We start from the raw sequence: 13,920 nt of genomic DNA on the forward strand, positions 1-13,920 counted from the left end.
ATGGCGGTGAGCCGGGCGCTCGCCCTCCGCCTGGCCTACGCGGCGGCCGGCGCCCTCATGGGCCTCTCGGCCTTCTTCACCTGGAGCCTGGCGCCGGCCTTCCGACAGCCCGCCACGGCGGCGGCGGGAGGGCTCTCGGGTACGAGGTGGGGGGCCGCGGGGCGGGGCGGGGGGCCGGGGCGCCGCCGCCTGAGGTAACTCCGGCGGGGGGGGCCAAGGAGGGTGTGAGGGTGGTGGGGGGGTGAGGGTGAGGAGCGCCTTCCCTCGGGGGTGACGAGGGGTGGGGTGCGTGGCTTCGCCTCAGTGCTGCTGCGGGTGGTCCCTGGGGTGAGGGGGGTCAGGGCGGGGGGCGAGCAGCACAGCCCTGGGGGTGCAGACCCTCTCAGTAAGGACCCGTGAGCGTGGGTGAGCCCAGAGCCCCCTCCCCACGGGTCCCTGCCCGGGTGCGTGCTCTTACCTCGCCAAAAATCACTAAACGGCCTGAAAAGGGAGCGAAGCAACGGGTTGTGTTGGGCGGTGGGCGTGCGGGGACGGCCTTGGCCCCAGGCCCTCCACACCCTGCGCCTCGGTTTTCTTTGAGCGTCGGTGGCAAAGCTGGCAAAACTGGGCAGGTGGGGTGGGGGAAAAATGCTCCGTATGGTGGCTAGAGTAGACGGCAACAGTATATGATTTTGGGACTTGGGTGGGCTACGCTTGGGATGTCCGTAGGTGATGCTTTCCCGATCTGCCCAGGAGCTCCCGACCTCCTGGAGGGACTTGTTGCGCCCGTGAGGGAGTGACTTCTAATAAAAGCTGTTTGGGAGGCTTTAGCTCACGGTGTCTGGCTGTATTTGCAACTCGAAACACAACACCGGTGGTCTGTGGGACATGCTAACTGCATCTGTTGGTGCTCATCCCTTAGGAAAAAAGGAAATTAATTTCTGTGTTTTGTAACCTCACTGCTCGTGGAGATGGCATGGTTCTTGTCTTCTTCTTGGTCCCAAGAAGGTTTTTGCAACAACATTTAGCAAACTTGCTGTTTAAGCAAGTTTCCTAACATGGAATAGCTTTAGCTAATGATGTTGTATAACTCGCAATGTTATGGAGCAAAAACTTTTAAAAGTTTGAGGTGTAAGTTGCACGTGGCCCTCAGGGTAAGCCCCGTACTAGCACTAGTAAGTGCTAGCCAGCATTGTCACTGAAAAGAGGATTTTATTTCAAAGTTACAGTTGAAAGCTTTGCTGACTTTCCTAGTAAATTTTCGGCCTGGCAACCTATATTTACATGTGCTCTGTATTTTCAGGAAAGAAAAGAAAAACGCCAGCCTCCTGACGTTTATACCTGCTGAAAGCATCTGTGCCAGATGCTCTGAAATAGGCGTTTGGGCTGCTTGTCGTAGAGGCCAGAGGCTGTAAGCTGCATCTTAATATCCACTGAAACCAGTGAGATTCAGATGCCTGCATCGGTTGTGGGCCTTAGTTAATGATTGGGTTGGAGCAGAACATAGTCCTCGCTTGGTTCATCTGCTCAGCAGCTCACGGGTTTCTCTGGCTGAATACCTGGAGGAAGAGGAGAAAGTGAAGTGAAACTTTGTAAAGAGTCTGGCTTACTTTTGGTGTGTGAGCAACGCCAACGCTCCCGTGTACCTCTCGGTATTTGCTGTGCTGTCAAAGCAGCTGTGAGGTACAGGGTTGTGGTTGTCTCTCTGCTTCCTCTCCCTCCAAAAAGCTTTAATTCCAGCTGGAATGAAGCAATTCCAACATGTTTGTCTCGCTTTACTGGTGTCACGAGGAAAGTCGGAGTGTTGTACCCCGGAAATGCACACGAAAATACGAAGTAATATTTTATGCTGCATGCACGTGCTGTCTTTGTGTTCACAGAGGAACTTCCAAAGTCCGTGTTCTAGAAGGAGGTTGGTGAGAAAGCGGAGGGAGGAACCATCCTGTGCTTTCTGTGCTGGAGTTATTTAGACTGTTGTCTGCAGGGAGAAGGAAGAGGTTTGTGTGCTGGTTAATTACCAGGTAATTCAAGCTAGTTAAGATAACAAAGCGCAAGGTAAGCAAGAAACAAAATTTAAAAAAGAAAGTCATTTGTTAGGTTGGACTTCATGAATTTGGGTACTCTTAAACATCTGTTGAAATGTACATAGGTGGTGTCACAGTAGGATCATGGAGCCTGAGAAGCAGATTAAGAAATACATGTTTTGGTGTTAGACAAGGCTGATTTAAGGGGCTCCTGTCGTCTTAAATTCACGGCTGCTTTTTCCTGCCCTTCTGCTTCACTTTTCTACCCCACAATGTCTCAATAGGTCAAATATGCTCCAGACACTTGAGATAAGACTTTTATTTTAGGCTCCCACCCCTGAACTGAGGATACTTAATGCGCTGTCTCACAAACGCTGTTATCCCCCCAACGGAGGGGCCAGCAAGGAGGGGGAATAAAACCACTCATGTATGGGGAGGACCTTTTAAATTTGTCTGCTGCCAGGCAAATGTTAAAGTCAAATTGTGCCCTCAGTTGATTGCTAGCCTTTACAAACTGACATTTCATGTCCTGCACACTGGAGCCTGCATGGGTAGGGAGATAAGTGGTAGCTTGTTTAGTTGTGGAGGAGTAGCCAAAAAAACCCAAGATGTCTCTTTTTCCATGCATTGAAGCTAAGGCTACTTGCTGAAGTAAGATCGTTCTAAGAAAAAACATTGTGGTGTGTAGGAGGTTTGCATTATGCTTAGACGTGGTGGATACTTCAGTTTCAGGTAAGCAGGGTGTTCACTGGGCTTGTTTCTGGCATACTTTGTTGAATCATTATCTGTTTTTTATCGTAACATGCTAACTAGTACTTACTTCTACTGGCAGAGAATGGCAGGAAAGGAAATGGGCGAGTTTCTGAAATTTTCCGCTGTGTAGACATTGCAAAGTTAATTGTCAGGCATTGTTTTGTGCTCTTTAGTCTACTAATAAACCTGTTGCAACTTTCTGCACACCGTACAGGATCATATAACACAGAATGACGGCTTTTCCCCCAAAATGTGTGACACAGCTCAAGTGCTGGGGTGCAGCACGTGTGCTGCCGCAGCTGGTACGATTGTGAAGTCGAACAGCTGTGCTGGAGGTGTGCTTGCTGTGCTGTGTGCTTGTCTTTAGCACAAAGAGGGGTTTTTGTTGGACCACATGTGCTTTTTTCATTCAGAAGCTTCAAAAAGCGATCTGAGCACCTGAGAATGAGTTGCAGGTCAGGCTGTTGTGGCTGGGAGCTCTGACACCGTGTGGGGGGGGCAGAAAATTGTTTAGGCTGGTGTATTTGGCAGCTTTGCAGCAGTTCCTCGTTAATATGCCTCTGATTAAGCTGAGGCTTTGCCTGCCAGCCTTTTCTGCGAGTGTGTGTTTGTACATGTTTATCTTGTTTTAACTATCTTTCTGGTTTTCCCATCACCTCCTGTGTGTTTGTCCTTGCTTTTCTCTTGCCTGTGGGATGGACTGCAGCCTCCTGTAACTTTTGTTGGTGTGCCTTTGGCTTGTCAGGGACGTGTGTTTTAGGATGTTTATCCATGTATTTCCTCTCTGTAAGAAGTCCTACTGATTCCTGTCTCATTAGGAACCTTTATCTTTCTCTTTGCAATCAGTTTGTTTATCTTCTGCTTATCTTCTAGAGAACCTTTCCGGCTACATTTCGCATTGAAATCTGCCCTCCGCTGCTGGTTGTACAAACTTTCACTTGGTCAGATACATTTCCTATAATTTAAAGTGAAGACTTAGGTATTTATTTACTCCAAGTTCTACTATTAAAGTTCTGTGGAAGCGAAAATTGCCACATACTGATGAGTCTGTAACTAGAGCCCTCAGTTACCTCTAGTTATGAAACCAGAAGCATGTAATTTAAGGTGCTGAGCAAACTACCTTTCCAGTCTTTCCGGTTGGCTTTCATAATAATAAACCCCACACACGGTTCCTAGTGAGATCAGCTCACTAATCCTCAAAATCTGAAATATGCCTCTGGGCATGCATACTTGGGAATTTTGGGATCATCTTAAATCAGACACAGACTTTGTGTATCATATCCTTGTTTTAAGCAGAAACACCCAATCGAGTGGTTCTGATAACCTGAGGGACAGCAACTCAATCAACTAATCACAGGACCCAGAAAGTAATTCCTGAGTTAATACTGGCTGTCTCAGTGGTTTGCCATTTAATTTTGAGCTAGTCACAGTGGCTTTTATAATTTACTGCTTGTTTGTATGTTTGACCTTCTCCCCTCACTGCCTTAAATTAATATTTTTTTTAAGTAGGCCATGAATCTCTAAGAGACTCTAATGTTTTCATTCTGCCAGAGGCAGTTTAAAAGAGAAGAAAGCAATTAAATGTTTTCAGGATGTATCCAGCCCTTTCCTGAGTGGCTTTTGATGTTCTTATGTATGTATCTTCCCTCTTTAAATTTAATAGAAAGAGAGGGGGTTTTTTCCTGCTCCAGAGGGACTTTATTGGCTGTTTCCAAGCTGCTCGGATATTTCTGGCAAAATATAAAGCCTGTGCTTTGTGAATATAATGTGGACCAGATATTAAAGCAGCTGCAAAGAAGATGAAACACAAAATGTGCTTTTTTGACGCTTTAAAATTATCTGATAAGTGAAAGTAGTAGAAGCTAGTTTATGCTGAACGCAGTATCTGTTGCATACAAAAGTAGCGATTCTCTGAAGACTCTGAAATCTAACTTGCATATACTGCGTAGATTTCTACAAATTCCCTATCCAGGTCTGAAATAGCATGGCCAGAAAGTGTTACAGTTATGGAGGAAAACATTCTTAAACGTTTGGGTTTGCATATAAAATACAACATATTGTTCAATTAAGGTTTGGCTCATGACTGCTTTAGTCCATCGTCTTAAGAAATGGAGAAGAGGGAGGGAAAACACATTAAAAGGAAATGCAGAAAAGACTGCACGTGGCTTATGCTTAATCATAATTTAATTAAGTTGCAAGGAGAGAATGAATCTGTTGTAAGTGCTGCTGGCGTGCTGGAAAATGTTGGTTTCGTCTTAAATGTGAATAGTAGAGGCCCAGAGCATCTGCAATCTGCAAATCTTGTTTCCTGCTTCTGAAAGCGGCTGAGCAGACCAACTGGGTGCCGCACAGCAAGCTGAAACGCCAGGTTTTTCTTCTCGCACGTGTGCGGCCCAAGCTGCTTTCCTCCGAACAGAAACGTCCTGGAACAGTAAAGGACTCCATTTCACGTGTCCAGAGGGGAATTTTGCCAAGTGAAAACCAGTTTTCACTAGAATACTCCAAAGACTCCTCTCCTTCGAGAGCTGTTTTCCTAAAATATTTCAGTGTTGATCCCCAGCTATTTTGGCAGCAGAGCTGTTCAAGAAAATCCATTTTTAACCTCTTCCAAAAAGAGCTGAGGCTGAGCTAGCTTGGCTTTGGCTCCCGGAAGACAACATTTTGCCCTTTCTGGGAATCAACCTGACAAGGCAAAGTTTTCAAAACTCAGAAATGGCAAAACGAGCTTAGGTTAGCCAAGCTCAGGCTGCCTTTGGAGTAGGTGTTTCTAATGATCCAGCTAGGGTAATAAAGCATATAAAAGAAGATTGTTTAGACGGAAAATGACTGAAGGCTTTGTAAGCACTCTGAAAAAAAGTCTTCTAATTGGTCACCGTAGACTTCATATTTTCCAGTACTATGCAAGTAGTTTTTAATGTTGTTTTTCATTTTTATTGTCCTTTTGTTTGCCATCATCAAGACACACTTTGAGCTTCAGAAGGCTGGAATAAGAATGCTTGTTGCAGAATAGCTTCCGTGTGTATGTGTTTGCGTGTTTTTTTGGCCTCCGCTGCACATTTCTTGTTTTTTCCTAGAATCTGTAACGCCCATTAGTGTCGTACATGGTGTCCTCCCGCGGCGCGTGCAGACGTGGCCTGACACATTTGGCCCCTGGCTGCTCTGCCCTCAGGGAAGGCAGCTGTGCTGTTACTCCCCGTCAACAACATGACTTGTTTTGCTGGGACCGAAGAACCGGTCAGTGATGAGCAGGGGTCTGAGAAAACCTTTTGTTTGTCACAGTTTTTGTTTTTACGTTTGGAGAAAGGGAGAATTTTGTTTCACTTGAGCTCAAGTGTGCCAAACTTTCAAAAGGGCTTATCAAAATATTTAGATATTAGTTTTTTTTCTGTACTGGGTTACAGACTGAGCGCAAGCCTGCTTTTGAACTTGCCTTTTTAGAATTTATTTAAACTTGTTCCAAGTATGCTGTAAGTTTTTGTATTTTAAGTATGAATTTGGCTTGTCAAAATACCTGTTAACTTCTGTTGAAAAAACCTGCCTCTGTCGCTGTTGTTTCCTATGTACTTGTGGTTGTTTCGTGGGCCAGTTTCCTTTTCCTGGAGCTTTGTGTACTTGGGATAATTAGTTTTTGATTTAGAGGTAACTTTCCCATTGCTCTATGTCGGAAATCCCTTTATTGTGTCTTACTGAGCGGCTCTTATCTTCGGGCCATTCTGACCATGGGTAAATCCACCAAGACAAATGTATCGCTGAAACGGGTGCAGAATTTTTGCTGTTATTTTAAGGAGGCGATGTAACCGGAGCTGCCAACCACCGCTGCTACTCCAGGGCTACGTCTGCAGGTCCAGGCTTTGCTTCTCTGCAAAGTATGATTCCACTGGAGAATACAACCGTGGTTGTGCAGAAGGAGGGGATTTGGGAGAATCGCTTGAGGTGAAAAACTGGAGGTCCTACAGTTAATCACTCCACAATTTAAATGAGACCTAACTTTTATTTCCTGTTCCAGTAAAACCTGTTTCAGCTGTACAGCTGAATGAGTTAGCTGTTCTTCTATTACCTACCTACAGCTAATGGGTTTGTGTTAAACCTGCAAACCATTTGCTCTCAAGGTCTACAAAGTGAGAGATTTCACATTAATTAAAAATACTAGTATGGTTTTAGTTTCTCTGTGCAGTAATGAAAGTCTCTTCTGTAAATCAGTACAACTAATTTGTTCTTCTCACCACTTAGCTTATGTATATCTGTGAAGAGGAGGTAATTTTTCTTTTCCTGAACCTAATTTCAGCTGAATTAAATAGGAATCAAACACTCCATTCCAGCATTCATGGACACTTTTCCTCTGGAGTGAGTTAGAAATATTTTTTATTTATTCCGCTGAATGCCATGCATAGATAAGCAGTTAGTTTAAAGAATACTTTTTTAGCAAAGGCACATGTTCTAACATATTTAAGCGTTTGGTTACTGTGATAACTGTATTTAGCAATAGACTCTGCTTAAATGAGATTCCCTGCAATAACTTTGTTTTCCTCGTGCGTTCAGGCTCCAAGCTTGATTTGCCATGCCCTACTGTTAACGTAGCTTCATGCCACTTGGGATGCCCCTTCTCTTCACGTGTGTTTGTCAACACCTGGATGGAAGGTTTTGCTTTCTTCTGTGGCTGTTGCCTAGTTCTGAGCAGCACTGGTGGGGTTTGGGTGCCCGCCCGAGTATGATCTCACAACCTCAAGGTGAGCAAATTAAGTGATTGAAAAAACAAGTTCTGTTCTCGTTTCTCCTACCTGCCCCTGAATGCAAGCTGCCAATGTTTTATACGCCGGTGTTGATGTTTTGAAGACAGTGTTGTGAGCTGATTTAACTAGCTGGAATGCTTTTTCTGCCGTTTTAGAAAAAGAAGAAAAATCAACTGCTCTGCAAGCTGGATAGCCTCAGCAACGGTTTGGAGGGGTGGAGGGGTGTGAGGGAGAGGAGGCAAACATGTGTCTGGAGCCGGAGGAGACTCCTTTCCCCTCTGTTTCACATGGTAACAAACATGATGTTGGCTGAGCTGCCTATAAGAAGGATACCCTGTCTTTAATGACCATGTGACCAAACTCGGTCCTTCAGCGCGTGGTGAAGCTGTCACAAGGCTTTTTTTGCTTAGTCAAGTGTGAGGCAATTACTCTAGATGTTAAGAATTAACCGAACTCAACAGTTTGCCAGTCGCTTCCTTTCAAGTGCTGTGTCAGGATTTAGGGTCAGGGGAAGGTGCAGGGTCAGGCCTGGCAGTGGGGGGAAGATCCAGTGACAGCTCATGCGCTGCCTCTGCTCTCCCCACGGAGAGCTTTCAGAGCATCAGCAGCAGTTTATTGGTGTGGAAACACCAGTGACTTGACTCAGCAGTTCAAATAAATTGTGCCGAGTCATCTGAAAGTGCCTGGGGGGGAAGCAGCTTTTTTTGCTGACTGAAAAACACAAGTTCCCCATTTTTTTTAAAAATGTGGGTTGAACTTGCTAGAGGTAATACAAAGTCGAGGAAGGGGTTGTTTAGCAGCTGAGCGATCGGCTTTTCTACCAAATCCCGTGGCAGGCTTTTTGAAAAGCATTGCCGACGCAATTATGGTCTTCTGCATCTGCAGGACTCCAGAATATCTTCTGCCAGCTTTGTGATCTCTAGCACGCGTGCGTTGTGGTAGCCTGTGTAGAATCAGTCATGGAAAAGCAGTATCTGTAGCTGACGTGACGAGAGTCTCGGAATTGAAATCCTGAGTGCCCAGAGCCAGAAAACACACTTAGATACTGCTTAGCTATGACAGGTCCGACCAGATGAAGTAATAGACTGATTCTGCCTTTCTTGCTTGCTGTGGTAAAAAGCCGGTGAGCTTCATCTGTCCTGGATATCAGCATTTTACCCTTGGGTTTTTAGTTCACCCTGAGTGCTTCTGCTTTCGCTTTTATGGGGTTTTTCTTTGGAAGGTTGTCCTTTTTCCACCCACTTCTTTTGTGGACCACCATGGAGGGTATTTTTACTTTTTTTGCCCCATCTCAAGACATTGAAGATGCAAAAAGCTTTGCCAGGGTTCTCCTGTCTAGCCTGGAACTAACTTTGTGTATATTCACCTTCATTTGTCCTGTACCTGCACTGCATCCATTGTCCAAGTGGCTGGCTAGGTCAGAAAACCTGCTAGAAATGAGCTGAAAGCTGCTTGGGAGCTGGAAAGCAAGTCCAGCAGGTTCGTAGAACGACTCTTCTCCGTGCTCATCTGTTGGTTTTGATGCAGTTTTTTTCCTCTGTGCTATAATACGTTCTTTCAAGCCTTGGGAAGCTTTGTGTATAATAACCGTATCCAGTAACAAATGAGCTCTGGCAAGACTTGTGGCTGTCTTTAGTATTAAAATGTTTATCTTGTAGTGGGCAAGGCTGGGTTTCGCTTCCTTTGATGCTGAGAAGTAGCTGCAGAGGGAGGTCTGTGTTATTGCAGGATACCGTATAAAGCCGCCTGATATTTTAGCAGTGGTGTCATTTTTTTAAATTTTTTTTTTTTTCCCCCTGCTGCCCTTAAAATAAAATCTGGAAAGGAGGTGGCAGTGAAGGGGAAATACAAGCCAGTTAGTTGTACCACGGGAGGTTCAAATTTCAGAAGCGCTGCCGAGGTCTTTGCCAAAACGAGTCAAATGTTTTAAGTCTGTAAAGTGGCTCTAACTACAGGTTGAGTTAGCAGCTTAAGGAGATTTAGTCATACTCTTCAGTGCTGTGACTTAAACAGAGGAACAGCTTGCTGTAATTGGAGTTGATGTTGCTGGTAGTTGGGATTGTATAATGGGGAATGACAGGCAGCCTTGTTCTGGCAGGTTATAAAAACTTTGGCAGGCTTTAAGCATGTGAACAGACAGTTCTTACACTGAGTATCTCTTCTAATTTTTTCCTGAAGCATGGTGAAAAGGTAGCAGTTTTTAGAACAAGATTAGGGAAGGGTGCATTGGTTTTCCCTATATCAGAAGCTGTTTACAGCTGTTATTTGCTTGCTTTCAGCCCTTTTTCCCCTCACGTTTCCTCCCTTTTGACAAGGGAGTTGAAACTTGGTTATGGACTGATAGGGAAATGCCTTTTGCTGTTCCTGTAAAAGCCATAGTGAATTTGGCTGGTCTTAAAAAACAAAAACCCAAAAAACTGTATGTGCTCAGATATTTTTCTGGTTGTGTAATCCAGGCATTCTGGGCCAGGCACAGTTTGATTTAGGCCACCTTAAACACTTAGTGAGCGTGCTTTGCCGTGTGGGAATTGTATGTAGGAATCATCTGGGAGCTGAACTTCTACACCCCTTTACTTGAAACAGTTGAAGTGTTTGGAGGGGATTGGTATGAACGCACTCTTTATGAAGTTAACTAGAGATAGGCTGGAGCTGAAAGACATAATGTGAAATGCTGAGTGCTGAACAGGTCCTGTATATCTTGATTTATATGTCCAAAGTCAGTGGTCATGTAGCAGTGCCCTTCGTCGTTGTCTTGATGTGTAAAAGGGGCTGCCTGGCCCTTGTGAAAAAGTGCACTAATTCTTGCCAAGTGCTTGGCTTGCTACGTGTAATGTCATCAGAGCTGTATGGAGAATTGAATTAAACTGCAGTCAGTATGCATTAAATGGGTCTAATCCAAACAGGAGAAGGAGCAAGTTACGCGGCAGAATCCGTTCAGTGAATGAAGTCCTTTCTGTACCAGCCTGTAATCAAGAGCTGTCTCTTAAAACCCGGTGCGAAAGCAGAGGGGCTGGGGTGGTCGTGGAGAGCGATGCTTGCGCTGGCAGCCATTCATTCCGATATTTCCCCTCTCCCTGGGTCCCTGGGGGGACGTGGCCGTGGCGCATTAGTGTTCCTTGGTGGTTCCTGTGGGGTTTAACGAGATGTATATGTGTTAGACGCCTTTGTGTTGCAGTGTGATGCATGGTACTGATTCCCCTTGCTGTCTGATCGAGCAGGTGTTCTGGCGCTCTGGGCCCTAATCACGCATGTGATGTATGTGCAGGATTACTGGAGGACCTGGTTAAAAGGGCTGAGGTTCTTCCTCTTCATCGGGATCCTCTTCTCAGCTCTCTCAGTGGTGGGATTCTGCACGTTCCTTGTTCTGGCCATCACCAAACACCAGTGTAAGTACTTTGTTGCAGTAGGCAGCTGGGAGAAATGACTGGCGATGCTGGGATTGCTGGGATTGGATGTGAAGGAACAGAAGAGCCTGCAAGGCAGAGCCGGGGTGTGAATCTGGGGGGGCTCCTGCCATCTCTTCTGAGAGGTGTTGAGAGACACTTGGGGAGGGGTTGCAAGAATGCCATTGCATTTCCTTTTTTTGCTGTGATATCTTGACACAAGAGTAATTCTGCTGCCCGATGAGTGCCACTCCCTTGGGGCATCTTCTAATATTTGATGGCTGCCTTGATAGGCCTAGTCTGTAGGACTGCTGGCAGACAGTCCATGTTTTCCAGCATTGTTTCCTATAGGAACTGGCATTTACTTATTTCTGTGACAAATAAAGGGAGTGCTTTTAAATGTTGTCTCTTCAGCACTCATAAAGCAGGTGGGTGAGGATATTGAAATCCAAACACAAGTCAGCAGGGTGAAAACGCCTTCTAAACTTAGTCAGCATATAAAGCTGTGTTGCTATAAAACATTTAACGTTGTCAAAGGAGGGTTCATGTAATTCCTCCCAGTGTTTGCTTGGCGATAGAGCAAAGGGAGAAAAGTTGGGGGTTTGTTTTTTTTAGAAGTTGTCTGTGTTCGTTGCTTGCTGCATTTGGGCTGACAGCCACGAAGAGTCCTGTTGTTCTTGTACTCGTGGTGGTGGGCAAGCTGTGTTGGGGTCATAACCCACCAAAAGCCCTTGGCTTAGCCTAAATACACTCCCTGTGGAGACTGGAGTGCTTCAGCCTAGTGGAAGGGTATGAAAATACTTGTACGCAATCATTAGAAATATAAATGTAAAAAGAAAACAAAATATTTTTCATCACCTCCTTTCTTGGACACATGAGGAAAAACTGTTTTGGGGAAAATTTGGGGATTTTTAGGGGAATGAAGGTTTTTTAGGGCAATGGAGGTATTTTAGGGAAAGCCCTAATTTTGGGGGAAAGTAGAACATCTGCCATGTCTGGAAGGTTTAGGAATGATACATTTAAGGAGTGGGATTTAGTGAGTAAGCATTGTTTTGTGTGTTCTTCAAAAAGAGGTATCTATCTTTATTTTGTAATGATGACCAAGCAGCTTGTACTTAGACGTGGAATTGTTTTATGCATTAGGTTATGTAAGTGTATTTCGAAATTGTTGCCATCTCTAGAACAAAAAAACCCTAGATGTTGAAAATAAATATGAAGACTGCTGACATGCACTCAAAAAGCAGAACCGTACTCACTTGACTTCAAAGTAACCCCTAAGTAGAGGCAGTTTTGTAGTAGATAAAGAAGAAATGTGTTAATTTGCAAAGGCTCTCCGAAAAGAGGCTGTTCGTGTCCTTCACTAATGTGTGATTATCACAGCACTGTATTGAAGACCTGCAGTATAGGTTGAAGTGCACCAGTATTATATATTAGATGTCGGTCACAATGATTGTTAAAAGCACTTTTAGAAGGAGGATGAGTTTTATTTCCTGTTTTCTCCGCAGATTTGTCCTCCCTTGCTGTGGCAGGGGAGAAGGGAGTAGCGATAAGGCAGGGGGAGAGAAATTAAGAACTGCAGGTTGAGGTTGTTTTCTTGAGCAACGTGTTTTTACCATCCAGGAATTCGCACAAACTTTGTTCTTTGGGCCCTAAGCAAGGTGAGTTTGGGTGGCTGACAAGGTGGCCTTACAGCTATTAGGATCTGCCTCTCTAGAGATGATAATGACCTTCAGACTGTGACCATAACACCCTCTGTAGCAGAGATGAGGAAATTTTACAATCTGAGTTGAGATAGCTGGGAATAAGGCACTGATAAGACCTTGTTCTGCGAGCAGGGTTTGTAGATGCAGGCTGAAAAGCTCCCAGGAACTGGACGGGCTCAGTTGGGTTCTTCCTGGCAGCACTGCATGAAAGATAAATGGGATTTCTAACTGTATCTGTATATTTTTCTCTCCTAGCCCTGACTGATCCCAGAAGCTACTATCTGTCGTGTGTCTGGAGTTTTATCTCCTTGAAATGGGCCTTCCTGCTCAGTTTGTACGCTTACCGGTACAGGAACGAGTTTGCAGACATCAGTATCCTCAGTGACTTCTAACGCTTGGACTTCAATCCTGTCTGAAGGTGCTGGATGTTTGCATTGCCCCCCGAAGGCACGGAACATGCGAGAGATGTACGAGAGGCGGTGAAGGAACCCACCCAGTGCTGCTTGGTTTGTCTGTCTGCAAGTAGGGGTTTTTCCCAATTGCTTTTACTCAACCATTTAAAGTTTGGCTAATGATGTCAATCTAGTGTTTCTGTAACTTCCCTGGGAGTCCCTGTGTCTGGTAGTGAGGTGAAAGACTCCTTGTGCTTACACACAGCAGGCCTAGGTCCGCTTTTGTCTTGCCCTGAAGTCCAGGGGACCTTTCAAGTGGGGATGAAGTCCTGGGCCCCCCAGCAGCTGTGGATTAATGCAGCACCCTGATATCTTGTCCTTGTGAGTGCATCACCAGCTTGCTTCAGGTGGGTGCCCCAGAGGTGTGTAGCAAAGAACCCTGCTGTGTGAAAGTTAGCTCCTTTTGCACTGCTTTGCTCCTCAAAGAGAAAGGGAGAGATGAGCCTGCCTTTGTGGTAGAAGTCCCTACGTACCTTCCAGCCAGTACCCCGCATCTTCCAGTATTTTCTTTTTACACATTGTACACAAAGTCAGCGCTCTCCTGTGGTCTGGACGAGCCCCGAAGGACGGACCAGCAGCAGAGGAGCAGTAGTCATCTCAAGGCTTTGTCAGAGGCGGAGAATGCTGATTCTCACCGCTATCCAGGATCATTTTAAAAAGGAACTTAATACCATATTTAACACTCAGATATGTAGCATGTAGAATCAGGTGTTTGGGTGAAAGATGCAGTGGGCAAAGGCTTACCTACCTGAACCTCTGGAGAAACATGAATATGATTCTTCTAAAAAAAATAATCTTTTTGTGGTCAGTACTATGTTTCCTTGTCTTTGTTCAGCTTTCCTGTAACAGTCAGCAGGATGAGAGAGGGGAGGAGACATGGTACTCAAGAATAAGAA

At 45.1% G+C, this 13,920-nt stretch overlaps 1 protein-coding gene across 1 annotated transcript; it reads left to right on the forward strand.

The window, feature by feature from the left end:
• Window positions 1–13,110, forward strand: SLC48A1 (solute carrier family 48 member 1; the record flags this gene model as incomplete). The annotated part of the gene is made up of 3 exons (XM_082011901.1): window positions 1–139; window positions 10,705–10,872; window positions 12,828–13,110. 3 exons carry the CDS (start codon window positions 1–3, stop codon window positions 12,962–12,964), a joined length of 444 nt encoding a protein of 147 aa, XP_081868027.1. The 3' UTR covers window positions 12,965–13,110.
• Window positions 13,111–13,920: the final 810 nt, after the last annotated feature.

This window comes from Phaethon aethereus (genome assembly GCF_964289735.1).
Source record: "Phaethon aethereus genome assembly, chromosome: 29".
NCBI lineage: Eukaryota > Metazoa > Chordata > Aves > Phaethontiformes > Phaethontidae > Phaethon > Phaethon aethereus.